At 41.0% G+C, this 25111-nt stretch overlaps 1 protein-coding gene across 3 annotated transcripts in view; it reads right to left on the bottom strand.

Moving 5' to 3' along the window:
- Positions 1–25111, bottom strand: part of TTC7A (tetratricopeptide repeat domain 7A) — a 191929-nt gene that overhangs the window by 36916 nt on the left and 129902 nt on the right. For 2 of the 3 annotated variants that reach the window (XM_067293169.1, XM_067293171.1), the window contains 2 exons: positions 18793–18927; positions 6504–6706 (listed from right to left, as the gene is read on the bottom strand). In XM_067293169.1, coding sequence (XP_067149270.1) covers positions 6504–6706; positions 18793–18927 — 338 coding nt within the window. Of the gene's footprint in view, positions 1–6503; positions 6707–16261; positions 16534–18792; positions 18928–25111 lie in introns of those variants that run through there. The other variant, XM_067293170.1, reaches the window with a different exon arrangement.

The following is a 25111-nucleotide window of genomic DNA, read 5'->3' as shown; positions in this document are numbered from 1 at the left end:
TGAAAGGAATGAGACAGGCTCTATACAAGGAACAGCCAAGCTGAACATTTCTGCTGGGAAAAGTGACAACTTTGGGGAGAAAGGGGATATCATAGATATCTATGAAATCAGTAATGGGAAGGAAGGGGTGAATAAAAATCAATGGTGTACTGTCTCTTCCAAAAGAAGAATGAGGAACATCAAATGCATCAGTGTGGCTAGGAACGGCTCCATCAAAAACATACAAAAATTGGCAGTTCTTTGTGAAGCACTGAGCAGACCTGTGAGTCTCCTTGCCAAAGGATACCATGATTGCTGAAAATGAACATGGGCTTAAGAGAAGACAGGACAAGTTCATGAAGGAGAAATCCACTGAGCATGTCTAAGCAAGTAAAAACTGCATCTATTTCAGGAAATCTCTGAGCTAAGACAAAACCTGGGGAAGTATTATATATGCTTACCCTGCTCTCTTTTTTCCTAGGCATTAGCTTATAGTTGCTGTTGGAGAGATGGGCTAGATGGATCTTTAGTGTGACCCAATACAGCCATGGCAACATTATGGTTAGTATCTACTTGCACAACAAATTCCTGGTATTAGCTTCAGATTCACATTGAGGGGCTGACTGGCTGGAAAGCAGCTTTGCAAAGAAGGACCCAGGCGTCCTGCTGGACACAAGTTGACCATGAGCAAGCAGTGTGCCCTCATGACAAAGAAGGCCAATGGTATCTCGGGCTGTGTTAGACAGAGTGTTGCCAGCAGATCAAGGGAAGTGATCCTTCCCCTCTGCTCAGCACTGGCAAGATCACATATGGAGTGCTGTATCCAGTTCTAGGCTCCCCAGTACAAGACAGACATGGACATACTGGAGCAAGTCCAGTGAAGGGCCACAAAGATGATTAAGGGATTGGGGCACCTGACAAGGAGAGGCTGAGAGACCTGGGATTGTTCAGACTACAGAAGGGATGGCTCAGGTGGATATTGTCAATGTGTGTAAATATCTGATGGGAGGGCGTAAAGAAGACAGAACCAGACTCTTCTCAGTAGTCTCCAGTGAAAGAACAAGAGGCAATGGGCACAAACTGAAATACAGGAAATTCTGTTCAAACATAAGAAAAAGCCTTTTACTGGAAGGGTGATTGAACCCTGGAACACGTTGCACAGAGAGGTTGCAGAGTCTTCATCTCTGGAGATATTCAAAACCCAACTGGACACAGTCCTGGGCAACCTGCTCTAGGTGACTCTGCTTGAGCAGGGGGGTTGGACCAGATGATTTCCAGAGCTCCCTGCCAACCTCAACTATTCTGTGATTCTGGTATGTGACTGATACCTCTCAAACTCCATATAACATGGGATCTTCCACAGGAAATAATCAGGCCTTCCTGGAAAAAGACCAAAATCTATGCTGATCTCAGAAAATAAGGGTCACAGAACAGCTTATGGTCAATTTGTTCGCCCAGATTGGCTGACTTATACTGAGGTAAGTGGGATGTTTGCTTTTCCAACTTCAGTTGGAGAGCACTTTATGACTCTAAAGCAATTTTGTGGGGGTGCCAATCTATGTTTTATGGTGCAGATGGCAGTTCCTCTAGGAAGAAGCAGAACTCTCATGTTTAGCACAACCAGCGTTACACGTAAAGTCATATTCTATTTGACTTGATTGTGGAACAGAGCTAATGGATTTTCCCTAATTATGTTTTCCACCTGTTTATGTGGTCACAACAGAACACATTATAAAGACTGCTTTCATTTTAACCTTTACAATTCACCAAAAAAACCCCAATATATATTTCACTTTGCTTCATTATCAAACATGGGGATGATGCAGTGAAGAGTGCTATATGGCACTCTGATAACAACCTTATCACCCTTGCCTCAGGCTTCAGAAGAAGCAGAGAATCATTACAATCTTTCATTGCAATCAATAAAACTCAAGTGTGAGTCAAGCAAATAGTTTACTTTTTCTTTGTTTATTGGGTATTTTTTGTTGTTTTCATTAAATCTGGCACAATGTTCAAGATGAGGGTACCCACTTACTTTTAAATGCATGATTCTCTCTCTCCTTTCCTGAACTAAAACATGTTGAGAATTTGTCTAGTCCAACACAGTGCTGTGAGATGCCTGCTGGGCAGGAGTCTTCTGAATACCTCAATATGCTTTTAGTTTAGCCTGCAGTGTTATTTATGGAGCTGCAGGACCTAAATCCAACATGCTGGCATGAATTTTCTCCTCCTCCAGATCAAAAGGGAGAATAGTGCTGAATGCACCGTGGTAGGGAACCTGCAAATTTCAGCCTCTTTCTCCAGTGACATACAGGTAGGTGGATTTGTGCAACACTTTACAAGGAGGTATCATCTGCCCTGGCTTACGTCATATTTTCTGACTTGGTTGGGCACATGTCAGTTTTGTTATCACAGCCACATATCATAAAGTTATGTGACAAAATTGGTTACATGCCAAAGGAAGTAAGCCTTAGTTATTAGATTTAGAAACATGCTGGCAAACACAGACTAGCATCTGACATGGCTGTTCAGTCACAGTGTGAAATGGGAGGATATGGGTTAAGCTCTTGTTTCTGGACCAGTAGAGATACCTACTCAGCTGAGGATCCATCAACCCTCTCAAACAGAGGGGAAAGTGCTCTATGATCTTTGCAAGCAGGCCCCAGAAAGGAGCCTTATTTTGACTAGAAGAACTGGGTTGTTCTAATAGAGAGAGGGAAGACAGAAATGCATGAGACAGAGTGAGCAGAAATGTCAAAAAAGCCCTAGCAAGAGTCATGTTTCCAAAAGAGAGCTGTGGGTCTAACAGTATGCACAGTTTCTAAGGGTCAAGCCAAGCTGGTCATTTCTGAGAGCAAACAGCTATTCAGCCAGTGGAGTAGCTCCACACACCTCACCAGGAATACTTTGGTATTAAGTATGCTCTCCAGTAGCCCCACAACCTGATTCTACGCATTTTTCCAAAAGAAAATAGAACGCCCCTCCTCTACAAATATGCTTTCTCAGATTAGTTTTAAAGCCATTAATACTTACTTTATAAAGATCATGTGTGGATTTTTAATAAAGGCTTAAGGATTCTGTGGCATTGCCACAAAATACAAGTGCCAACACAAACCAATATAACTATTATTTGGTATTTTCTACATGCCTCTGGTTTGCTTACCACAGTATCAGACACCCACCAGCAACAGCCCCCTGCTATGAAGCACAGTATGCTACCTATCTCATCGGACACACTCAGCATTGCAGACCTGCTGTATGGTGCTGTATTTCTGTGCCGCAGTGGGCTTTATATGGAAAGCACTCAAATTTGACAGCTATTGTGAACACCCACAATCACAGTAAAACACAACTGTTTTTCAGTTATGCAGAGAAAGAACTTGTGTTTATTATGATGATGGCTCTACCCTGTGTCAAAGTGAAGTTATTGATACCTGATGAACTCATTCATTGCTAGATTTGTGCCCTTCATTTAAAGCCAGCAATGCTCTTCAAGTTGGAATTTTCCAAATATAGCCTTGACAACCTAGTTCTGAGAGCCTAGGGGGAGAGACACAACTACTTTGCTAATTGGTGCTGATACACCAGGGAGAATCAGCACTGTCTACAGCAGTTTTCCCTTAAAGTGGACTAGGTCAGTTGGATGGCAATTACACTAAGTCAAACAGTAATTCTCCTAAGCAGACCGTTTTTCCCTAAATGATTACACATTCACAAAAATATTATTACAGTGGGAAAACTAAGTGCTCAAATGTTTGGGGAGACCAGCATTGAAACAGCTTGTGTGAACTTAATTTCAGCTGCCTCTATATGTGTCTTACATGGCTTTCTTCAAGTCACTTGGAACCAGCTGATAATCCAGTCTGGCATCTTGCACAATCCATTTTATATACCGTTTCCCTCAGGTGGGCAATTGAACAAACTGTGTTCAAGAACTTGTATTTTTAATAACAATATGGCTTGTACTTGGCTAATATATACTTTCCAGAAAGGCACCCAGTCTTCCTTTGATGGCCTCAAGGAGATGCAAAATATACTACTTGTTATGCTATACCTTCAATTGCATAAGTCCAGTCTAAGTTCTCCAATGGGGACCCTAACTCATTCAGTATACAGGACAGATTCGCTTAGCTAGCAGCCATTCAGTATTTTATTTTTGCCCTTTTTATTTGATGCATAGCTCTAAAAGCCTTGTTTACTGCACATTATTCAAACTCTGTTCTGAAGACAGAATGATTAATTTCTTTACAGGCTTTTCTGTAGTGCTCATCAGATGCTTCTAACTTGTTATGTGCAATTTCCTAGCTTTTGGAAAAGCATAAAAAGGAATGCTATCGTGTGGCATCCTATAAGTACCGCCATGAATCATATCAGCAGGGATAGAACAGACCTTTGCTATCTTAGCTAACAGGTGGGAACAACAGGCTGCCACCATGGCCAAGCTAAAGGAGATGAGGTACACACCTAAGCAAGTGATTTTCACTGATACTTGCTGACACCAGAGGGACGGGTAGACTCAGGATTTTAAGGAGATCGAAGGCTATAAAGTACTCTCACAGGTACACACTCTTATTCGCATCTCAAGTAATACTGGCCCTTTCTAATTCATCCTTTCCAACACACCCACCTCCCAACCTGAGCCTTATCCCTTAACGTAGTCTCATTCTTCTGAACCATCCAGTCAGCTCTTATTTTTCTGTTATCAAGTTTGTCTTTCCTTTTCCCTACTTGCTCATGGACTCAGTCTCTCTCCCCAAAACTCCCCATCTCACTGTCTTCCTTACCTCTGCCTGGGTCTTATTTCCATCTCGTCACTAAGAGATGATGGAGCTTACTGGGGTTTGAGGGGAATGAACATTCAGAGTCTTTGGAGGTTTTAGAAATACATCTCTACTAGGCATGTATAACATGCATGTTTTTTTAAAGGTTGTAACTTGAACAACCTTGGAAGGATTTTCGTAGGGATAGTAAAAAGCACATTAATGTCACAAAGACCACCCCTTCCTGACAGAACCTGGAGACAGTAAAGCACACTAAGGAGGATGCCACAGAAATCTTTTCACTTGGGCCAAACAACATGTCTCCTAGCCTCATTTTCAGAAACAGTTAAGTCAGGGGTGGCATTTTCTGAAGTAAATTGGGCCAGAACAGATGTGCATCTCAGAAAATTTTATTCCAAATGGTTATAGTTTGGGACAATTACAAGCAACTGAAATGGGAAGACACAATATGTGGTTTTGCCCATAGAATAAGACAAAAATTGAAACTGTTAGTATTATCTCGGCATCTAACTTGATGGCTACTCTGACAGTGGTGACTTGTCTGCAATCATGACACTAACCAAACAAACCATATCATTCTATCTTTCCAGATTTTTGCAGACTGATTTTGTACAGGTTGGATCACAGCAACAAAGTAATATTATCACCCCATCAAGCATATAAGCCTGGCACATGCACAGCTGTTTTGTAACCTCCTCCCAACCCAGACACCAGCTCTTCATTTGCTGGTTTTGCACTTGCAGTGTAACACTGATCATTCATTATTACCAAATCTTTTTCTCTCATTCCTTGCCTGTAGGTTCCACTATTTTCTCTTAATTATCACTTCACCTTATGTTTGTCCTCTTATAGTGTTTGTCCTGCACTCATACCCCTTCAGTTCTGGAGCTGCCTGCCAATCTTATCCAGACTAAATTTATGCCAGGGAATACAGATCTGCTAGCAAAGACACAAAGTGTCATATGGATATAGAATTCTTGTAAAAATTAAATTGGTCGAGAAAGTCTATGAGACTTCTAAAATCCAAGAGAGACCTAGAGGCTAGAGTTAACAAGACACATAACTGATGAAATATGATTAAATGTTCTGATTTTGTAACAGAAGTGGGTTTTGGCCTTCCACCAAGCTCCCTGTACAATACAGTTTGAAAGCTATAGGCCCTGTGTTTGTAAAGAAGTTTATTTTGGGGATGGCGCAACAGAAAAAGTGTTCGCTAGATAGGAGCGCTACCAAAAAACAAATGTGGAGCCACTGCCCCTACACAAGGTTAGAGCAGAGCCTTAGCTTAAGACAGTAAGAGATGAATTTTATCATAAACTAACAGTTTGGCTTGCTTTGGGTAGACACAACAGCCCAAGATTTAAAAACCTTGTATATATCTTTATTCTATAGCTATTTAGTTCAGATCTTCTTACAAACATCAGTGCACTGATTACTTAAAATGTGTAACAGTTAGCAGGAAAAGCAGCAAAGACAATAATAAAGCAGTGAATTGACTTCCAAAACTATCAGCATTCATCAATTAAAATATTTACTTTTGACACAAATCCTAATTAGTTAAAAACATTCAATCCAGCCTTAAAATAGAGGTTTAAGCTACCCATTTTATTCTTGGAACAAAGTCACTTGCTCTCAGGATTAGGAAGACAATAGCATCCAGAGCAAGCATGAGCCCTCTCCCCTCTTATTACAGTTAATCAGGAACATAAATACTATAATGGAGCTGAGCCCCTGCAAACTCACCAGGCTGTGCATAATTTCCACTCCAGCTGGATTCACTGTGAGTGCCTCATCATACAATTGCTTAGCCTCCTCCAAATTGCCTTTCATCTCTGCAAGCCTCCCACGCATGTACAGTACAGCATGAGAAGTGGGGAAAAGACTAGCTGCCTCCTGGATACAATAGCCTGCTTCCTTGAGATGCTGCTGCTCCATGAAGAGTTCAGCTGAAAAAAGAAAAAAACCCCCACCCTACCATTAGTTGAAGTAATTCAGACACCTTTCTTAACATTAATTACACTCCTTCCTTAAACATATTAAATCGCAAGGGCATGATCCTGTAAAGTGCTTACTACTATGGATAGCGCTTACTATTATAAGTGAATTCACTGAATGGATTTTTTTGTAATGTTAAGGGCTCTATACAGATGTTTATGCACATTTTTAGGTGTTGTCCTGACAGAGGATAGCCTTGAAGATATACCGGAGTGCTTCTTCAATCCGGATGTAAACATGTGCTGAACCGATCCCTAAGGAAGCAGGGCTGGTAGCTACTTGGAGCCATCATACATATTTCCAAATAATCTGGGGGGGGGAAAAAGAACACAATAAGCCATCACTGTCTACTGAGAAGTTTAAACATGTCAGAGTAATAGGATACATCTGACTGAGCTGGATATTAAATAACTTATTTAAAAGAGCATTTCCACATTTTAAAAGCTGATCAAAAGTGTTCTTCTCTGCTCATGTGCTTAGTTTATGAGATGGCTGTCTCTTAAGTTTTTAGCATCTCTATTAAAATCAAAAGGCTTGCATTATAAAGGCTTATTTATTTTGTGTATACATACATTTACTTCCTCACATATACTCTACAGAAAAATAAAAGGGAGCTCTTGGAAGAACCTACTCAGTCATTTACTTTCTTGAACTAGCAGCAACTATCCCAGTGGTTTTCTTGCAAAGAAAAAAATGTAATGGGCATACTAATGTGCCTAACTGACTTTGTCAATTTGTTTGTTATCAAATCTTTTCTCATGTTAAACATAAATTTCATAACATTCTTCACTGTTAAACACTAACATTTCTCAGGATTTATTAATCCTTATTGCAAAAGGCTTCAGAAGTGATATTCGATTTTCACTGACACATAACTGAAACAGGAAACTGTTTTATACGTACATTAAAAAAATAATTCTCTCTCTTCATAGAGCAGCTGTTACTCATTGGCCCACAACCTATTTGTGCTCTACATGCTATCACTGAAAATGCTCAAAGTCTCATTTTTTTTCTGATGTGGTAATGCAGCAAGTATTGATGGTTCAAGAATCCAATTCAAAATGACAAATTCAGGCTCTAAAGTTTGATAAATAATTCTGAATTTGGCACAAGCTTAAATCCTCTGACTTTTAAAGGTGGTGGGTATCCTAGGAAAGCCTCTGTGAGTAAGAAAGTTGGTCTGAAAATTAGGCATCTTATGTAGCTATCTACCTCTGCCAGCTTCAAAACGCTGGGTGACCCAGATGACTTTGGGAACTTGGTATGCTGACATGGAGCTTGCTGGGTGGAGGTGAGCAGGAGAGCATCTCAAAGACAGTCCTGCCTGAACGGCACTGATCACGTAAAGGCTGCTCCTTGGCCTGGCTGACATGAGACTGGGATCACAAGCAGCACTTCTACTGGAACACTAAAAATGATCATGTACTGAAATGACATTGTGGCTAAACACCCTTCCACATTTGAAGTGGTCCTTCTGGAAGAAGGGTGAGACATGAAGAATATGCTCAAATAATTCTTAGCCATCCCTAGGCTGTGCTACAGATTAATGTCATTCTCTAAGGTTGCCAACACGAGCACAACATTAGTTCCTCAGTAAGAGCTATACTCTTTAAAAGTGACTCATATGGATTTCTGTCTGCTTAATCACAATAAAATCTCAGCACGTGTCCCCTCCCTTGGCTCCAAGAGGGTGCAGTTATCTATAATAACAGAAAGCAAGGCCATGTATCTTGTCAAGTCGAGTATGTGCTGAGCCTTATTTGAAAGTTTGTGGGAGGACAGTATTTTGCTTGCACTTCCCAAGGAATAGAGCATTTTCCTGCCAAGTGCTGCATGGCAGCTGATGCTGTGCTTGTGGTAATAATGAGGATGGGGATGTGGAAAGTGCCGATTCCCAGGCTGAAGAAAAACACTTCATTTGCAAAGTTAGAACAAACATAGCAGCATAAAAGAAGGGGTGAAATCCTGGTACTATTTGAAGTCAAGAGAATTTCTGGATATTGCCATATTAAAAGCTCTATTAGCAACTAACAGCATAATGTGACTTGTTTCATTTCAGAAAAGAACCAGGAGCAAGGGGGTTTAGATGTGAAATCACGTACAGCCTGTGATTCAATGCATACAAAATGGAGAGTACTTATTCTTTCTTTCAACAGTGCCTGTATATCTTCTTCAGTAATAACAATTATTTAGAGAACTGCAGCAACACAGAATCTAAATAAGATTTACAAATTGTATTTTATGGTATGGTAATGTAGCATATTAAAGTTCAGTCCATTTCTTTGCAGACTCAATAGTCAATAAAAAATTATTTAATGGTGTGGGAGGTCTAATTTGCATAAAAAAGAATGAGAGAGGTGCCTTTGGGTTAGGAAAGGAAAGGAGCACACCCACCTAGCTAAAAATAGACATTAAGGGAAATCATTTAGGCCTGCATTAAAATAGGTTTTCTGTAAACTCATTTTTCACTTCTATTACATGCTCATTTTATTTACAGATGAACAAGATATGCTTACGCAACATGGAATAAAAACACAGCTAGAGGCAGAAATCAAAACCAAAAAATTAAATCTACCATGGTAATACTCACTCCTCCTCACCATTGTACTGAAATGCCTGTCTTTGCATTACCTGTGTTAGCAGCTCCCTGTCCATTGGATTATTTTAGATATCTCCTTGTATCCCCTAATCATGCTGTAAATGAACTTCTGGTCTTTCTTCCACACAAGGAAGTTCTGATAGGAGAAGATGTGACAACCAAAGCAGGGGGTAATTCCTCAGGGTTAAACAGGTATATAGGATCTGTAATTCTTACTCTATGAAAGGTTTAATGATTCAGGGAAAACATTTATGAACCTCAAACTGTTGGACTACATAGTTCTTGATACTAACATTCTCTGCAGCTTTGAATCTAAAGGCCATATTTGCAGGCTTCCTTGTGATCTCTTATACCATCTTTATAAAAGCTTCAACAATTTACAAACTATTTTGAACTAGGTACTACCAGAGGCTCTCTGAATGCTATAGAGCAAAGAAAGATGATCATCCTGGATGTACCACCTCCTCTAGTAGCCTTTCTGGAGTAGTGCTATAAACTGTGAATGCAGATGATTAGCAGGAAATATTTGAGCATTTTTACCTACAGGTATGGGCTGAGACAGAGTGCACCTTGTGGATGGGCAGACACAGAAAGAACTGTGCACTGTCTCCTTTCATTCTTTAATTGAAACATGGGCCTGCATCCACTGAAACCAAGAGTAGCTACCCATCTGAATCCAAGGCCCACCTTAGTGTGATTCACTTCTTTTCCTCATCCACTTCACGCTTCCTCTCACGCATATTGTCCAGCCTGCTCGGCAGTTCTCCCAAAGAACTGTCCTCTCCTCCTGTGGTTATAGCCTCCTTTGCTCTGACTTGCAGCTACACTCCCACCGATACTTCAGGCTTAATACTGGGGGGCCCGGTGTCTGACAGCGACACACATTTCCACTCAGATGTATCATTAGCTCCTAATATTAGCTCCAAGTTCTTCCAGACGTGTTGCTGTTGGCATTTAAGCTCATCTACAGTGAAGATCCTTAATCAAGTGAGAAGTGCCAGAATTGTATTATCTATTTGCTCTCCAAAGATCAGCAGGAAATGCACGGACAAAGAGCACTTCCCAGAGCACTCTGACAAAGCTGGGTGTCCTGCATACAGACTCCTTTTTCCTTCTCCAAGATAAATTATTTGACAGAGCTCTGCTAAGGAGTCCATCTGAGGTGTAACAACAATATAATCTAGTCATGTCTGCATCACAGGGCTTGTCAAAGGAGTAGATTTGCCTGCCATCACCTTAAATGCTGACGCTATTCCCAGTTTCCTAAGCGTTTCAAAGTGGTGTCAAGAGTGACTGCACTTGTCATCACAGAAGCAGCAACAACTGTAATTCTAGCCAAAAAAATCAAATGGTTTTGAAGTGTATTTCTGTGATGTGAACCACCCAAGAGTTAAAATCTCATTCCTTGCAAATCACGTTCAGTGCTATCCAAGATGCAGCACTTAACTCCCACAAGCAGACTGCTTCACATCATCCTATTCGGTATGTCAGCTGGATCTAAAGTGCTGATCTGCTCTCACCCACCCCAAAAATGCTACTGCATAATGACATGGCAAACGCCATGTAGCCAAATGACCAGCAGCAATATACATTGGGGAGAAGCCCTTCACCCTTTAAGAAGGTGATACAGCCCGCAAGGGTGTGTGGAGAGGTATTTTCTGTTCCACAGAATTCATCAGCATTCAGGAGCTATTAATTCTTGTTAGTGCAGCAGCCCTTAGCTAGCTAGAAAGGCCCATTCCTTTGAGATTTCATCAGTGCATTCAGAGCTATTACCAAGACAAAGGGTTCTCCCTCCGTCTTTCCTTTCTGTCAGATGAGGTTTAGTCATTGCCCCTTATTATGACACAACTCTGCATGCAGTAGTTTGATAATCTGCAGGCAGATTAGATGGAGGAGTCTTCAAGCTATAGCCCAACTGTAATCACTTCCTTGGATACATACCTTCAATACAGAAAAGGTGGAGGACAGAAACTGCTGTATGTTCCTGCCCGCATGAGCTCAGCCACTTGCTCTTTTGAAAAAGGCAACAGATTTACCTTCTCAGAGGCTGTCTTTGAAAGCAAAAGGGCAAGAACTACTACTGGTAGTTAACTGGAATCCAGGGACCTACTTTAAAATTACAAGTTTCAGGTCTCAAATGGGCTGAAATGGCAACTGAGCTTCTACATTTACAAACACAGCATTAGAGCGAAGACTTTAGAAGTGGCACAGAGTTACCACAAGCTACTTTCTTACTACATGGTGCAGTCAAAAATTATTTGAAATACAACAAAGCCTGTCACAAGATACCTGGTTCCTTTAAGTAAAGTGGGGTGCTGCTCACTTGTGACAAAACAGCAGTTTCTCAGTTAGGAAGGTAGGGTTGGCTTGCAGAACTGCTCACAAGAGGAAGCTCAGAAAAACCAAGAGGAGCAAACTGCCATGTTTTAGGGAATCAGGCTACCACTGATACAGGTAACATAAAAACGCTTCTGTTGGAAGGGTGTGTCTTTTGCATTTTTTTGTATCCTCTCTTGAAACATTTATTACTGGCTATAGTCAAAGAAAGGTCTTCTGAGTCTTCGCATATCAGCCCTGTCAAGTATAAATTCCCATTTTCCTTCCAGAGACATTTATTGTCCCTGGTATTGATAGATGTCTGGCTTCTTCCTTGAAGACTGAGTATACCTTATCCCTCACCCAAAAATTACTGAGCAGCTGAGAAACGGTAGGATTTGGAACCTTCTGTTATCCCCCTGGTACCACCAGCAGTGAAACAGATTCCTCTCCATCTTTCAGCATGGGAGCTACAGACTGTTTAACAGAGCACTGCTAGCTGTTTCCTTCACATGTGGGTGTTCATACACACATGCATGTTTGCATGCCCCAGACCTTGAGAAACCACATATGGGCTTTGAAGATCATCCAGGCCATTAGATTATCAGTCCACAAAGTTTCCCATCCTGCTCCAGCAATGAGAAATATCCAGAAGCCTCAGGGGAATCAGGAAGCAATCCAGAATGCCCAGTAGTGATATGAGGCAAATAATCATTTTGGCTTTTTTAGTTCAGTGTTGACAGAAAATAAATACAACCTGGAGAGTGTAGATGAAAACCTAGTATCCCCCTGAGGACAGTCAGATTAGGAGAAATGGGGAGTTTGATCATCCTTAGCCTGCACCAGAAAGACTAGGACAGAGCTTGCTAAACTGGGAGGCTTAACAGAACCACAGCTGGCTTATTAACTTCACCAATAACATATCAAAAGCGATTTAACCTCACTTTATCATTTCTACCTCCAGTGTGAAGTGCTCCTAACCCCTCCTAGTAAACAAATACTGCAGGGCAGCCATCTTTATAGTATACCTTCATTCCCCTTAATACTAGCTTTGTAATAAAACACTCCCTCCTCTTTCCCCTCTCCAGGCTCCACCTTCTTGCACTGCTCTGTATCACCGTAAAGAGCCACAAAAATCAGCACGCTTATGGAGCTAAAGCATTCAAGCAGTGAATGGGGAATTCTAAAATTTGAAAGCACTTTTTTTTTTAAAGAAAAAAATATATTTGAATTGCTTCAATAACCAGTGCTGCATCATGGGATAGTATCCGACCCCTATTCTAGCAATGTCAGTAAAGACATCTCCCAAACCTGATAAACACCTTTAGTATCAGAGCTAATAATTTGAGGAGGCTCAAGGTTGCTAAAAGTATTGGGAGGGAAAAACATTTAAATACACACATGCAAATTGTGCAAATGTAAGTTGTGCTGGGTGAGCTGAAGGGAAGCCTAAAGCTGAAGGAGAGCAGGGGAGGAACAGGCCTTGCCCTTTGCTGCTCCGGCTGTTCCCTGCCGAGGCGTCCGCTGCGCGGCTGTGTGGACACAGACCACTTGGGGTTGCAGATTCCAGTCTACTGGCCCTGACGACATTTTCTCGTGGAACAAAGCCCGTCTCCTCTAACACAGCTTGTTTCCCAGGAATTGGCCCATACTGAATAAAATAAATAAATCGCAAGCGGTTTGTGAAGGGGAAAAAAAAGTTCCTGCTGTACATAACTCGGGGGAGCAGATGTTTTTCCATTAGCTCACTGTTCTCTGCTACATTGGATCTCTTTACATTTCTCATTTATGGCATGTTCATTATAACATTTTTTTCCTAGGGTAAACTTCTAACATGTTACTGAGACAGCAGGTAGCCCTCTCCAGCCCCTGCTGTGAGTACATGGAACAGTTATCCTAGTCATTTTTCTTTAAATGCACCTCTAAATCAGCTTTAGGTCTACCTGGTGAGGTTTGCAAGACTATGCTTAGCAGGCAGTTAGCCAATCTTAGATCAAATTACCAGACCTACTTTGCTGTGAGTGGCCATATTTGGTAAAGTATTGGGTTAGTCAAGAAGCTAAATTGTCAGATATAAAGTACTGGTAAAGACAAACAAAATGGACATTGTAGTAAAAAGTAAAGCTTAAAATAATATAGCAACAGGAGCTGGAGTAATAGAACTCTTATTAAAACTGGCTTGCAGCATTCTAAAACATGCTGTATAAATAGCATATACAGTTATTACTGCCTGGAAATATAATCACACCTACTTCAGATAAGAAATCACTCTAGTTACCCAAAGAGCTTAAAACCTTTTTTTTCAGTAGTGACATGCTTTGCTCTCTGGGTCACAAGTGATCTTGTAAAAATGTGGATTAAAGGTAAATTTTGGTCATAAATTCAAACCATTACAAACACATACTCCTTAGCAGAAAAGCATGGCTGTCTTTTCTAAACAGAAAAGAGGAGAACTGGAATGATTTCAAACAGGAAAAAAAAGGGGTAAAAGCAGTTCCTAGGTCAGAGATTTGTCTTTAGAACATTAGCAGTATTGTCACCAGTAATCTCCAAGATTTCTTTTGCAGCTCTTCCTGCAACAAGAAGTGGAAGGTGTTAGTGAGCTTTACTGAAGGCATGAAAGTTCCTTATCTCCTCTCAAAGTTGAGTTCAAGCCATCAGTCATGGAAAGCAGAACAATGAGAAGAAATGGGCACGTGGATCACATAAAGACTACCTGGCCTGGAGCCACACCACAGCAGAATGTGTGCTGCAGCCCCCTTCCTGAATACTCCCCCAAAATGGGGCCCTGACAAAGGGCTGCTTCTCAGACTTGGGGCCAAGAATAATGTTGGGGCTTATTAATGCAAAAGCCTAATAAGATAATTCCCTCCTTTAAAGAAGCTATCTCATTTCAAAAGGACAAGAGGGCACATTGTTAAAAGGGATGAGACAGGCATTAACACAGTCTTCCTGGCAAAACACTTAGAACAGGCAGGTTATGCCTGCTAGCAACACTCCAAGCATGCTTGGGGCAGAGACTGGGCAACCTCTCTGGTCACTGGGAATAGCAGACCTCTTACACCTCCAAAGCTAATTACAGCTACTTCCAGGGGAACAGGTAGATAAGGAAGCCCACTGAAGATATGATAGAGGGATCCAGAGCCAGGACTGTTCAGCCTCAAAAAGAGAAGGCTGGGGCAGATGTTATCAATGTTTATAAATATCCAATGGGAGGGTGTCAAGAGCATGGAACCAGCCTTTTCAGTGGTGCCCAGTGACAAGATGAGAGGCAATGGGCACAAAATGATATACAGGAAATTCCACTTGAACACAAAGAAAACACTTTTTTATTGTAAGGGTGATTAACAGGTTGTGCAGAGAGGTTGTGGAGTCTTCATCTTTGGAGATACTCAAAACCTGACTGGACAGAGTCCTGGGCAACCTGCTCTAGGTGATCCTGCTTGAGCAGGAGGTTGGACCAGATGATCTCCAGAGGTGCCTTTCAACCCCAGCTATTCTGTGAAATGTGCTATGTTCCCTCCTTCAGATGACTCATCTCCAAGCTTGTCTTACAAGAGATGGGCAGACATACGATTAATAGTGAGAACTCAGCTTAGTTTAGATGTGTGCAAGAGAAGAGGACTCTTTCGAGAGAACAAAGATGCATCAAGCAGCTCTTTGGTTGCTTATTAGAAGCTACAAAAATATTAGCTTGCAGACAGCCAAGACAAAGTTCACTAGGCACTGCTGTAGTGAAAGCCAAGGGGCAACGTTCATTATGGCACAGCACATTTGGAATAACAGCTACACTTCCAAAGCCACTGCTTTATCGTTCTACATCCTTTATCTTTCCTACATAACTGTGCTGGTTGTAAACACAGAAAAGTTACAGATTAAAACATGAAGTCTATGCCCACTTATGTGCAAGATAAGCATCCTTATCACAGCATGTAAGAGAATAACTATTTGCACAGAGTTCACAAGCTCAGCCTTCAGCCACTGTTAAAGGAATGCACAAGCTCTTGGGCACTAATTGTGAAACACGTTAAGAGCACAATAAAGGTTTTCCAGCTCCAAGAGCTGAGGATTGCTTATGCCTAAGGCAGGTTAGCCCAGAACTCCTAATCCAGCTGCAGGTGGAGGGTGATGCAGTAACCAATCCTCTGTCAGCTCCAACTAACAACCGTACCACACACAAACGGTCCCCATGCAATTGTCTGTGCTGGCTCTGTGGCCTGGATTGGCTGCTGGAGGGCTGTAAGAACAGCCTCATATAGCCATGGGATAGTTTTTCTTTCGGTATGTCTCTTTCCAGCATAAGCACAGAGAGCTCTAACTGGATCAGTCGGTTGGTACCATTAGTTTTCATGCCTTGGGATATGAAGAGGCACAGGAACTGTAATGGCTTTAATGGAACACAGAGAGGATTACAGCCCAGTGCTCTAAATCCATACCTACACACAGAGGCATGGCCAGCTGCATCCTGTTAGTGTCTAGAAAAGATGGATGCTTTGTATAAATTTACTGTACGAGGTTAGGAAATTGTAATGATTTTATCTAAACATTTATGATTCATCCTAAAAAGGTTACAGTATTAATAACAACAGCAACAAAAAAACAATAAACAAGTCATTTCCCAAAGGCAGATGAACATTGTCCTCCCTTTAGAGATAGGAAACTGAGGTATGAAGTCAGGCAGCTTGCCTAAAGTCATAGGATGAGTCATTGACCGAAAGAGGATAAGTCCAAGCTAAATCCAATTGAAATTTCCAGCATACTGGTGTGGATCTTTCATGAATATGAAGGGGCTCTGGATGCAGGTGTCAGAATGTTATGCTAATCACCTGTTGCTTTACATAGCTCTTCATTTTGGGTGAGCTGTAATACAAAAGCATTTAGTGACCTCAACTGGTGTTTACTCACATATATTTTTTTAACTTGTTATGAAGTATTTCTATTTTGGAATTAATTAGCTTCTTATGAACATACACGTTCCTCCTCTCCCCTCCTTCCGGATGGGAGAGATTCTAGTAGAGAGGGCCAATGAGCAGACAGGGCCAATGATACTCTTGGACTATTCTGTTCGCTAGACCCAGTATAACATCCCACTCGCTTTAAAGAAGCCATCTTATTATCCAGATGCTTTGCCCCTCTCTGGACAGAGTAAAAACTACCTAAAAATACCTTCCTCTTTTCCCACCCCTGCAAATATCAGAATGCAATGACTTCCACAGTACTGTTAGAAGAAAATGGGCAGTATCTCAGAAGAGCTCATTAAACTGCATCCGTAAAAACAACTGACTTTAGTAATGAAATCGCACAGCAGTTACAGTATATATTTTCAAAACATCAATCCTGATTCAAGATCAGTTAAGAGTAAATATGAAACAAAGCAAAGATTAAATAAATGATAGACTAAGACAGAAAAGTTACAATAGATAAAAAGAATCCGAACTAAAAGAATTTAATTAACACCTTTGAGAAAGGTACTCAAAGATTCACAGAGAAAAGTAACCGTAGCAATTCACAGCCAAGTCACAGCAAGCACTGGGTCTTTATTGCTTTTGTCTTTTCACTCTGCAGCAAAAACGTAAACTGCCTACAGCAATCTGCAGGATGATGGACAACAGACACTGACTTCTCAGCACAATAAACTCAGCTTTTCTTCTCCCACTCACCTCCTCTCCAGTCTTAAATCAGGAGTATAGATTGAATAAAGCAAAGCCTTACTAGTGATTTTGAAGCCCACAGCACATCACTGAAATTTGCTTGTGCACAAGCAAATAAGTGAACAAGTGTGATTAATTTAAAGGATTCATTCCATAAGGTAATTTCTTTTGTTCTTTAAATAGGCTTTAATAGTTAGCCATATTATAACAGAAAGAATGTAATGTATTTTGTACAAGAAGTGAAGTCTAATCGGTAGAAAATGGCCCACAAAAACAGCTATAAAAATCTTTACTGAGAAGTAGGGCGAGACTGCCAGGTTTTACGTGAGAATTGTCAATTGTACAGATTAGCTAAATGAGAATTTGAAAGGTTCTCCTGCATACAGAATAGCAAATTATCAGCAAGGTCCTAGCAGGCTCTGCTCTTTTCTTGTTGCAAATGGTAGCAGAGAGATCTAAGAAGTAATCACAGCACTCAAACGTAATTTCAATCACACAACAGTGGGCCCAGTCGTGGAAGAAAAGCTGCATCTCTACGAGCAAAATTGCAGGGTCAGAATATTTAATCAGTCCTGAAATGCTGGAATGCAAATGGCAGAATATGCTGTGTAACTTGGTTCCTCACCGAGTGTCCTACATAAAACCCTTTCACAAGTTTGGAGGTCACCCCTGGGTAGAGTTATTTCTCACTGTTCTCTTTTCCTTTATGAACGCTGCTGTGATATCCCTGCAAGACTGTCTCAAACTGACATGCAAGTCATGACCTACAAGTCCCTGGGAACAAACAGCCATGGAAAAAATGAGTGGAGGATTTTCTTATTTACTGATTTTCACTTAAAACTCAGCTAAGACTGGAACATTCCCAGTCTAATAACATTTAATACATGGCTTGCCCACTCCTATTAAGGGGAAGCAAGAAGCAAAATGAAAATAAGTACCCCTATCAACTACCATTTGCTAATGAAGAACTGCCTAGCCTCTTCTTTTAAAAACATATTTTAGTGATGACTGAAGTTTTCCATGTATTAAGAAAAAACAGAAAGAAGCTGAAAAATCACACTACCCCAATTACATATTTGTTAGATTGAATGACATAAATGCTATTTCAAAAACAACTGGGTTAGACGGGCAGATTTTATGCTGGTATAAAACGGGGAAGCAGCCCTGATTTCAACTACTCCGTTAATATTTATGTCATGTCATTCAAACTGATTCCAAAAATCCCAGTGGGAAACACTGTCACCTTCGAATTTCATGAATATGAGATATACAGACAGTATCAACAAAGCAGTATTTTAAAGTGTGAAGAAAATAGAAAAAAAATGATAACCTCTTCAGAATTAGAGCTTCCTCAGCCTTTGCTGAGGATGTCAAGCAACTCAATTATAAGAATAGTTTTTGCATGGTCTCTGCCACTGGAGAATGGAGAGAAGGGAATTCCAGGTTGTACACAAACACCAGGACTTACCAGCTTGTAGCCAAATTTGTTCAAGAGTTGTCCACAGCTGCATAGGTCCTTGTTTCAGTGCAGTGCTCTGCATGGTTATTTCAGACATAGCCTGCTCCAGTCTTGATGCAGCAACAGAAGAGGCTCGCTGTGATCCTACAGACCAAACAAATTCAAAAGAACAGTGCATTTTATACTTTATAATATTTCTTTGGCTCATTAGACAACAGGTCTGATTCTTCACTCCACTGCATCAGTTTTGTGTCATAAGAACTCCACTGACATTTGGTGTAACCAGTTGGAGAACCTGGCTTTATAAAAGGTAGATTTATTGAAAAAAAAAACAAAACCCAAAACCCTGCTAAATTACCCAAAGGCTGCAGCTCAAACAACTGAATTAAGAGACAGACAGTAATTTAAAAAGGTCTGCTTAACATCCATTGGGAAAGCAACCGTATTTTTATTGTTTGGAAAGTAGAATTCTATCATTGAATACATCCTAAGAATACCTATTAATAACCTGTTTTATAAGCACACCGTCACCATACAATTACAAAATATGGCCCATTAATGTAAAATCTTAGTAAAACACTACAAAGTAGGTAGGTACCATTCACACAGCGCACAGATTTGAAGTGACATCAATATTGTTATATTGGTTTAGAGACAGCTTGTTTTTTCATTTAACTTTGGGGAGCAGAGCAACTCAGTGCTTTGACTATATTAACCTTTACTATGCGCTATAACATTTACGCAAGAATAAAATATTTGGCACCCACATCTCTGAGAACAAAACATCACATCAAATGCTGCTCCCAGAAATAGTGCCTGGACAGAGACCATAGTCTCAAGTACAGCATGCAGGATCATGTTGGTGAGCCAGCCTCTCAAAGGAAGACCAAGAGAGCAACAACAAAGCAAGAAGCTACAAAATGAGATATCAGAGTTTGTTTTCTACAGCTTTGGGAAATAATTAATTTAATATACATAGGTTTAACATGACTTTAAGGTTGACAAGTGCTCTCTCTAGAGAGTTACTGTGACTGAAGCACTAGCCCTGATTAGCATCACTCTTCAATTTATTCTTACAGGCTGACCTTGTAGACCACAAGATCCTGGAGTTAAAATCCTACTTTTTCTTGCAGAACCAACATTGAAGAAGTAGTAGATCCTGGAATAGGCACTTGGAGAAGTTGGGATGGTTCTGGGAAAGGGAAGGGACAGAAGGGCAAAAAACCTGTCAAGGGACACACACACGAAACGGTCTTTTTAAAAGGAACTGTATGCTTTTCCAGCTGGAGAGCGCTGAAGACACGTTGCCAGACCACACCTCCTTGCCAGCAGACGATCACCCATGGGGGCCAGCAGGCAAAGCAGCTCAGTCCCCTGGCCCGCACTCGTGTGAGCGCTGAGCTAGAATCCAGCCTTCTGCTGGGCGTGAGGGGAGGCTTGTTTCCTGTGCACGCGTGTTTGCAAAGACACCTGCACAGCGCAGGGCAGAATATAGCTCATAGCTTTTATGTAACCCAAGGCAATGCTGCCTGCCTGTGAGAAAGAGTAACGTCTAGGGAGAGGCCACAAATGCAACTCCCAGCCTATGGGAAATAGTTGTTCCATTATCTCACTGTTAACTAATGCCATTCATTTTAAGCAGAAGAACTTCAAAACAGCCCTGCAGTGTTCAGTGCACGCGCCTCCCACAGCTCACTTGGAAAATGCAAATGTGCTCTTCCTAGATGCATTTTTAAAATTCCTACATGTTTTCAAAGACATGCCTGATCTAATGTTCCAAGAGATGACAAAGCAGTAATGTAGTAATTATGGCTTTAATGGTACAGTAAAAGCTGTTCAGCTTTGTACAGAGAATTTATTTTATTTAACAGTTTATTTAACAGATCAATCTTCAGCCTGTTTCACTGTATGGAATTCCTCCCCCTGCCCGTCCCACACATACTCTTCTCCCTCCCTCCATTTAGGAGATATTTCACTGAAACATGACTCCAAGGAATTCTAAGTCAGAAAAGGGTTGTTTTATATAGGAAAAACTAATAGGCAGTCATCCCAAGTAATCCAAAGCCCCAGCAGAATTTCTTCCACTGGATATGCAACATGAAAATTGCCACGTGAATGGTTGCTGATGTTGTTTAGGAGCATTTCAAAGTTAGAACTGGCCTTCTGCATTCTAAATTGGCAAACTTTAAATTACATGGGCTTTTGGGATTTTGCAGCCAATCTAACCAGATTCTCATATTAGCATTCCTCATCATGTTAGTAAGCTTTGAAAGCTTGCTAAGACTGCCCTGTTTCAGAGAGGCGTTCTGGAGCCATGTTTCTTCAAAGTACCTGTACATAACGTAGAGAATTATTCTGACTGCATTAGATGGACAGATGAGGTGGTGTTTTATTTACACCCTTAGAGCTCAGGGAAACCCTCTTCTCCTTCCAAGTCAATCCAAGGAGACTATGCCACCATAAGGCAACTTTGTGCATTTTGGAGAAGTTCACACATTACCATGAGGCTGAACAGCCACTTAGGATCTAACAAGGCATCCTTCCTGCATGAAGCAGGCTTTTAAAAGACCATCACTGAGTTAGTCGCCCTCCAAGAAATACAAGTTAGCTGTTCCTCTCCTCCCTTCTCTTCATTACTCAGGTAGTTTCCAAGAGCAGAAAGACTGCAGTTTGAGGATGATCTTGCTCAATGCTGTGTGCTTCAAAATGCACAGCCATAAAGAGAGAACCCAAGTTATGCAGCACTTAAAGTGGTGGCTCTTTGCATTTAACAGCCTTTGGCATTCCAGTCCTTTGACGTTTATTTTCTTTCCTATTCAAACTGAAGCAAGGAAGGTAACCACACTAGGCAGAGATGAGGGGATCCCTTCCCATCCTTGCATGGTATCAGACACAGATACACTCCTTGCTCCAGTCGCACATATGACAGCTGAAAAGGCTCCCCCCATCCCAGCCTACACACATAAGCTTGTTACTGCTCCTCTTCCCCATCCCTGCTGAACCACTCACAGGAACACTCCTGAATGCTTGTCTGCCCAAATAAACACTTTAAGAGAAGGTCTTTGCCAGCCTGGCCTATTTTGAGTGGAGGTGGCACAGCAACAGATCTGAATGGCAGGAAGGCAATATGGTGACCCCGGGGGCAAACTGCGGGCAGCAGCCTCTTCAACACAACACTGCTGGAGCCAAAAGAGATTATACATCTAACACGCAGTCTCCTCAGAGAGGAGGCAGGCATGTATCACACTGATATCACTTTGATCTGGAGGGGGGGAAGGAAGAGAGAGAGAGCAAAAAAACAGCAAGCGACATTAAAAAACGTCTCTGAATGTCTCATTACAAAATGTCTCTTCCTAAAGAAATATGGATCTTTCTATGCTAAAAAAACCCACAAAACCTGCCTCACAGAACTTTAATGTCATGTCTCAAAATACACACAAATGTTGGCATAAGAAGATATCACATCAATTTGTTATTTTAGTATAGTCTCTTTCTCTTTTTAACAACTCCACTAGACAAAGTATAAACTTCACATTTTGCAATAAAGTCCTCCACACATTTTGGAAAAAAAATCATAAACATAACAAAATTGTTTTTGATGTGATGAGCTCAGAGTATAAGCTATACAAAAATATATCTAAAAATTTTAAAACATTGTTTTAAGATTGTTATAAGACCAAGAAGAGCCAGGTTTAACATTTTACATCTATGAAAAAAATGGAAATCAAAATAGAAATGAACCTCAGTAGATTTACTAGGCTTATAAGAAACACAGAATTCCCTAGTCTAAATCAATTCAGGAATAGCATTATAAGATAAGACTAAATCACAAAAAGAATGAAAGAGCAAAGCAGCTGCCTGCAATCAGTGAATTTAGCTAGGAATGCTGCTTCAGTCAGGAGGAGATGAAGAAAATAGAGAGGAATTAATCATCCTGGCAGCCAAACTAAAATTCTAGCACAGCAAATAATCTCATTGTGGTCTAACTGAGGGAGAGGACAGTGTCAAACCCAGACGCAGTAATCCCCCCCCTTCAGTGACAAGCCCAGAGATCACAGAGCGCCTGTGCATTACAGTGATACTGCCACACACTCCCTGGGGATTTCACGATGGAAACTGCAGCCTGTTCCAGGATGATGCAAAAATCAGATCTCCTCCCTCCTTCAAAGCAGTAAGCAGCAGATGCAGCTCCGGGGGCTAGAGCTGCACTCTCCGATCTTACCTCCTACTATGTTCAAAGAGGGCCCCAACCGGGACAATACATCCAGCTGCCTGCTTTCTGCAGATGGAGAACAGCAGTGGCAGCAGAGCCTGCAAAGCAGCAAGCCACGCACCTCGGCTTACAGCAGCCAGCTCCACTTGTAAGCTATGGCGGATGGCATAATTTAGGGACACGTGCCATCCTTACCTCCATCGTGGGTGCAAGTGCATTAGCACTGAAACCTAGATTCTCAAAGGACAAGGAAGGAAAACCTTTCTTGGCTACAGATAAACTGCATTCAGTGCAAATCACTTTATGTGTGTGAAAAGCTGCTTTAAAGCTTGTACTTTACATTTATTTGCTCTTTTTGGCAGGCAGCACCACGGCATACAGCACTCTGTGCTGAGTTACAGCTGCTCCATTGCATGCTAGCTGCTAGAACTGGGATAAGAGCAGGCTGGGACAGACACTCAACCTAGATGCTTTTTTGAAGAGGGCATGACATGGAGACCGAACGTGCCTGAGCTTTGTCTTCTTTGGCTCAGGAGGAGGTGCTACAGGTCTGCAGCAGAGGAGGGAGCAGGAGGCAGGAAAGCTGGAAGAAGCTACAAAAGAGGACTGGGGAGGAGATGCTCGTGGGAGTGAGCTCTTAGGAAGGTGGCACCCCAGAACATCAAAATATTACAGGCTCCGCTGGTGACAAGCATTCTCAAAAAACTCAAACCATGCTGCAAGACGGGTGTAGCTCAAGCCTGGCCACACTCCTTTCTCCATACAATTACAAAGCAAGGCAAGGGATTCCTCGAAGAACAAGTGTATCCTGTACATAGCATTAAACACTAGCTAGAGCTGAAGGAGCAGGGATGAATCCAGGATACAACCAGTCTGAGCACTAAAAGCCAAGCACTGTTTCAGTAGCAGACCAGGAACTAGATGGATAACATATGTGCTGTGGCATAATAATATTTTGTTTTGTCTTCTATTTCTTTTCCAGTAATGCTTAGTGAGATGTTTCTGCAAACTACCTACAGTATCTTCCAAACCATTTTCACAGCATGTATCCATTGAAACTGAAAGTCCATTTTACTGACCAGTATCAGGGATGATAGGGGATATTTCTGCAAATCTTCACAATTACCTTCAAATGATTTTGTATCACCAGGAAACGTCTTCCTGTCACATTCACTTACTTTTCCAGATCATTCTTAACATGCCAAACTGCACATATTCATCTGTAATTTATTTAGTATATCCCCTTTACCTGTCTGTGCTGTATTTGTCCTTCACCTGTGCTGTATTTGTCCTGTTCCCTTTAAAAGCCAAATACTATAGAACACTGATACATACAAACAATGAGAAAAAGGATTTAAACAAAATACAGAGACTCACCTCAGCAAAGGGTAATACAAGAGAAGTGGCATAAGCAGATTAAAAATTACATAAATATATGTATATAGAATCAATAAGATTACAATATCATAAATACAGACCCTAAGGGCTCAACACTGCAAACAAAAGTAAGAGCAGACACACTGAATAATGTGTGAATAATGTGCCTGAGTGTTGGTGTGCTCAAGACCTAACCTTGTAATGCATTTTAAACATTAGGGGAGTGTAAATGGGGGCTATACACATATAATTGAATAAAAGTCATACATTTAACACTGAGGAACTTGGCTCCTCTTCAGCCATGTATGCTGAGTGTGTGACTTCAGTTTTGCCAGTACTAAATGTTCAAGATTAAGACCTGAACAAACCATAATCTCCTGACCTTGAAGCATGAAGCTTGCTTAAAAGTTTTTAAAAATAAATAAGTTTTCATATATTTTTTGTCCATTTTTTGAACCAGTAATGTTCTTTTTTTTTCCCAAGTGTTTCTCTATATCCATAAGGGTAGAAAGTTGCTTCCCTAAAAAAAAATAAAATAAAATAAAAGGCAAGTTTCTCACATAATTATCTGATTTTGAGAGTTGGGGTTTTAAAGGAAACACCAAATATCATGAGACTCATGATAAAATCACAAGTCAGAAGCACTGTTAGAAAGTCTCCTTTACCCTTCCTGCCAAGATTAGCTTTGATGTCTCAGTTACTTACATCCGACAATATGTGTTACTGTTGCTATATATT

Source organism: Apteryx mantelli, chromosome 3, assembly GCF_036417845.1.
Source record: "Apteryx mantelli isolate bAptMan1 chromosome 3, bAptMan1.hap1, whole genome shotgun sequence".
NCBI lineage: Eukaryota > Metazoa > Chordata > Aves > Apterygiformes > Apterygidae > Apteryx > Apteryx mantelli.
This window is presented reverse-complemented; position numbering and strand designations above follow the sequence as displayed.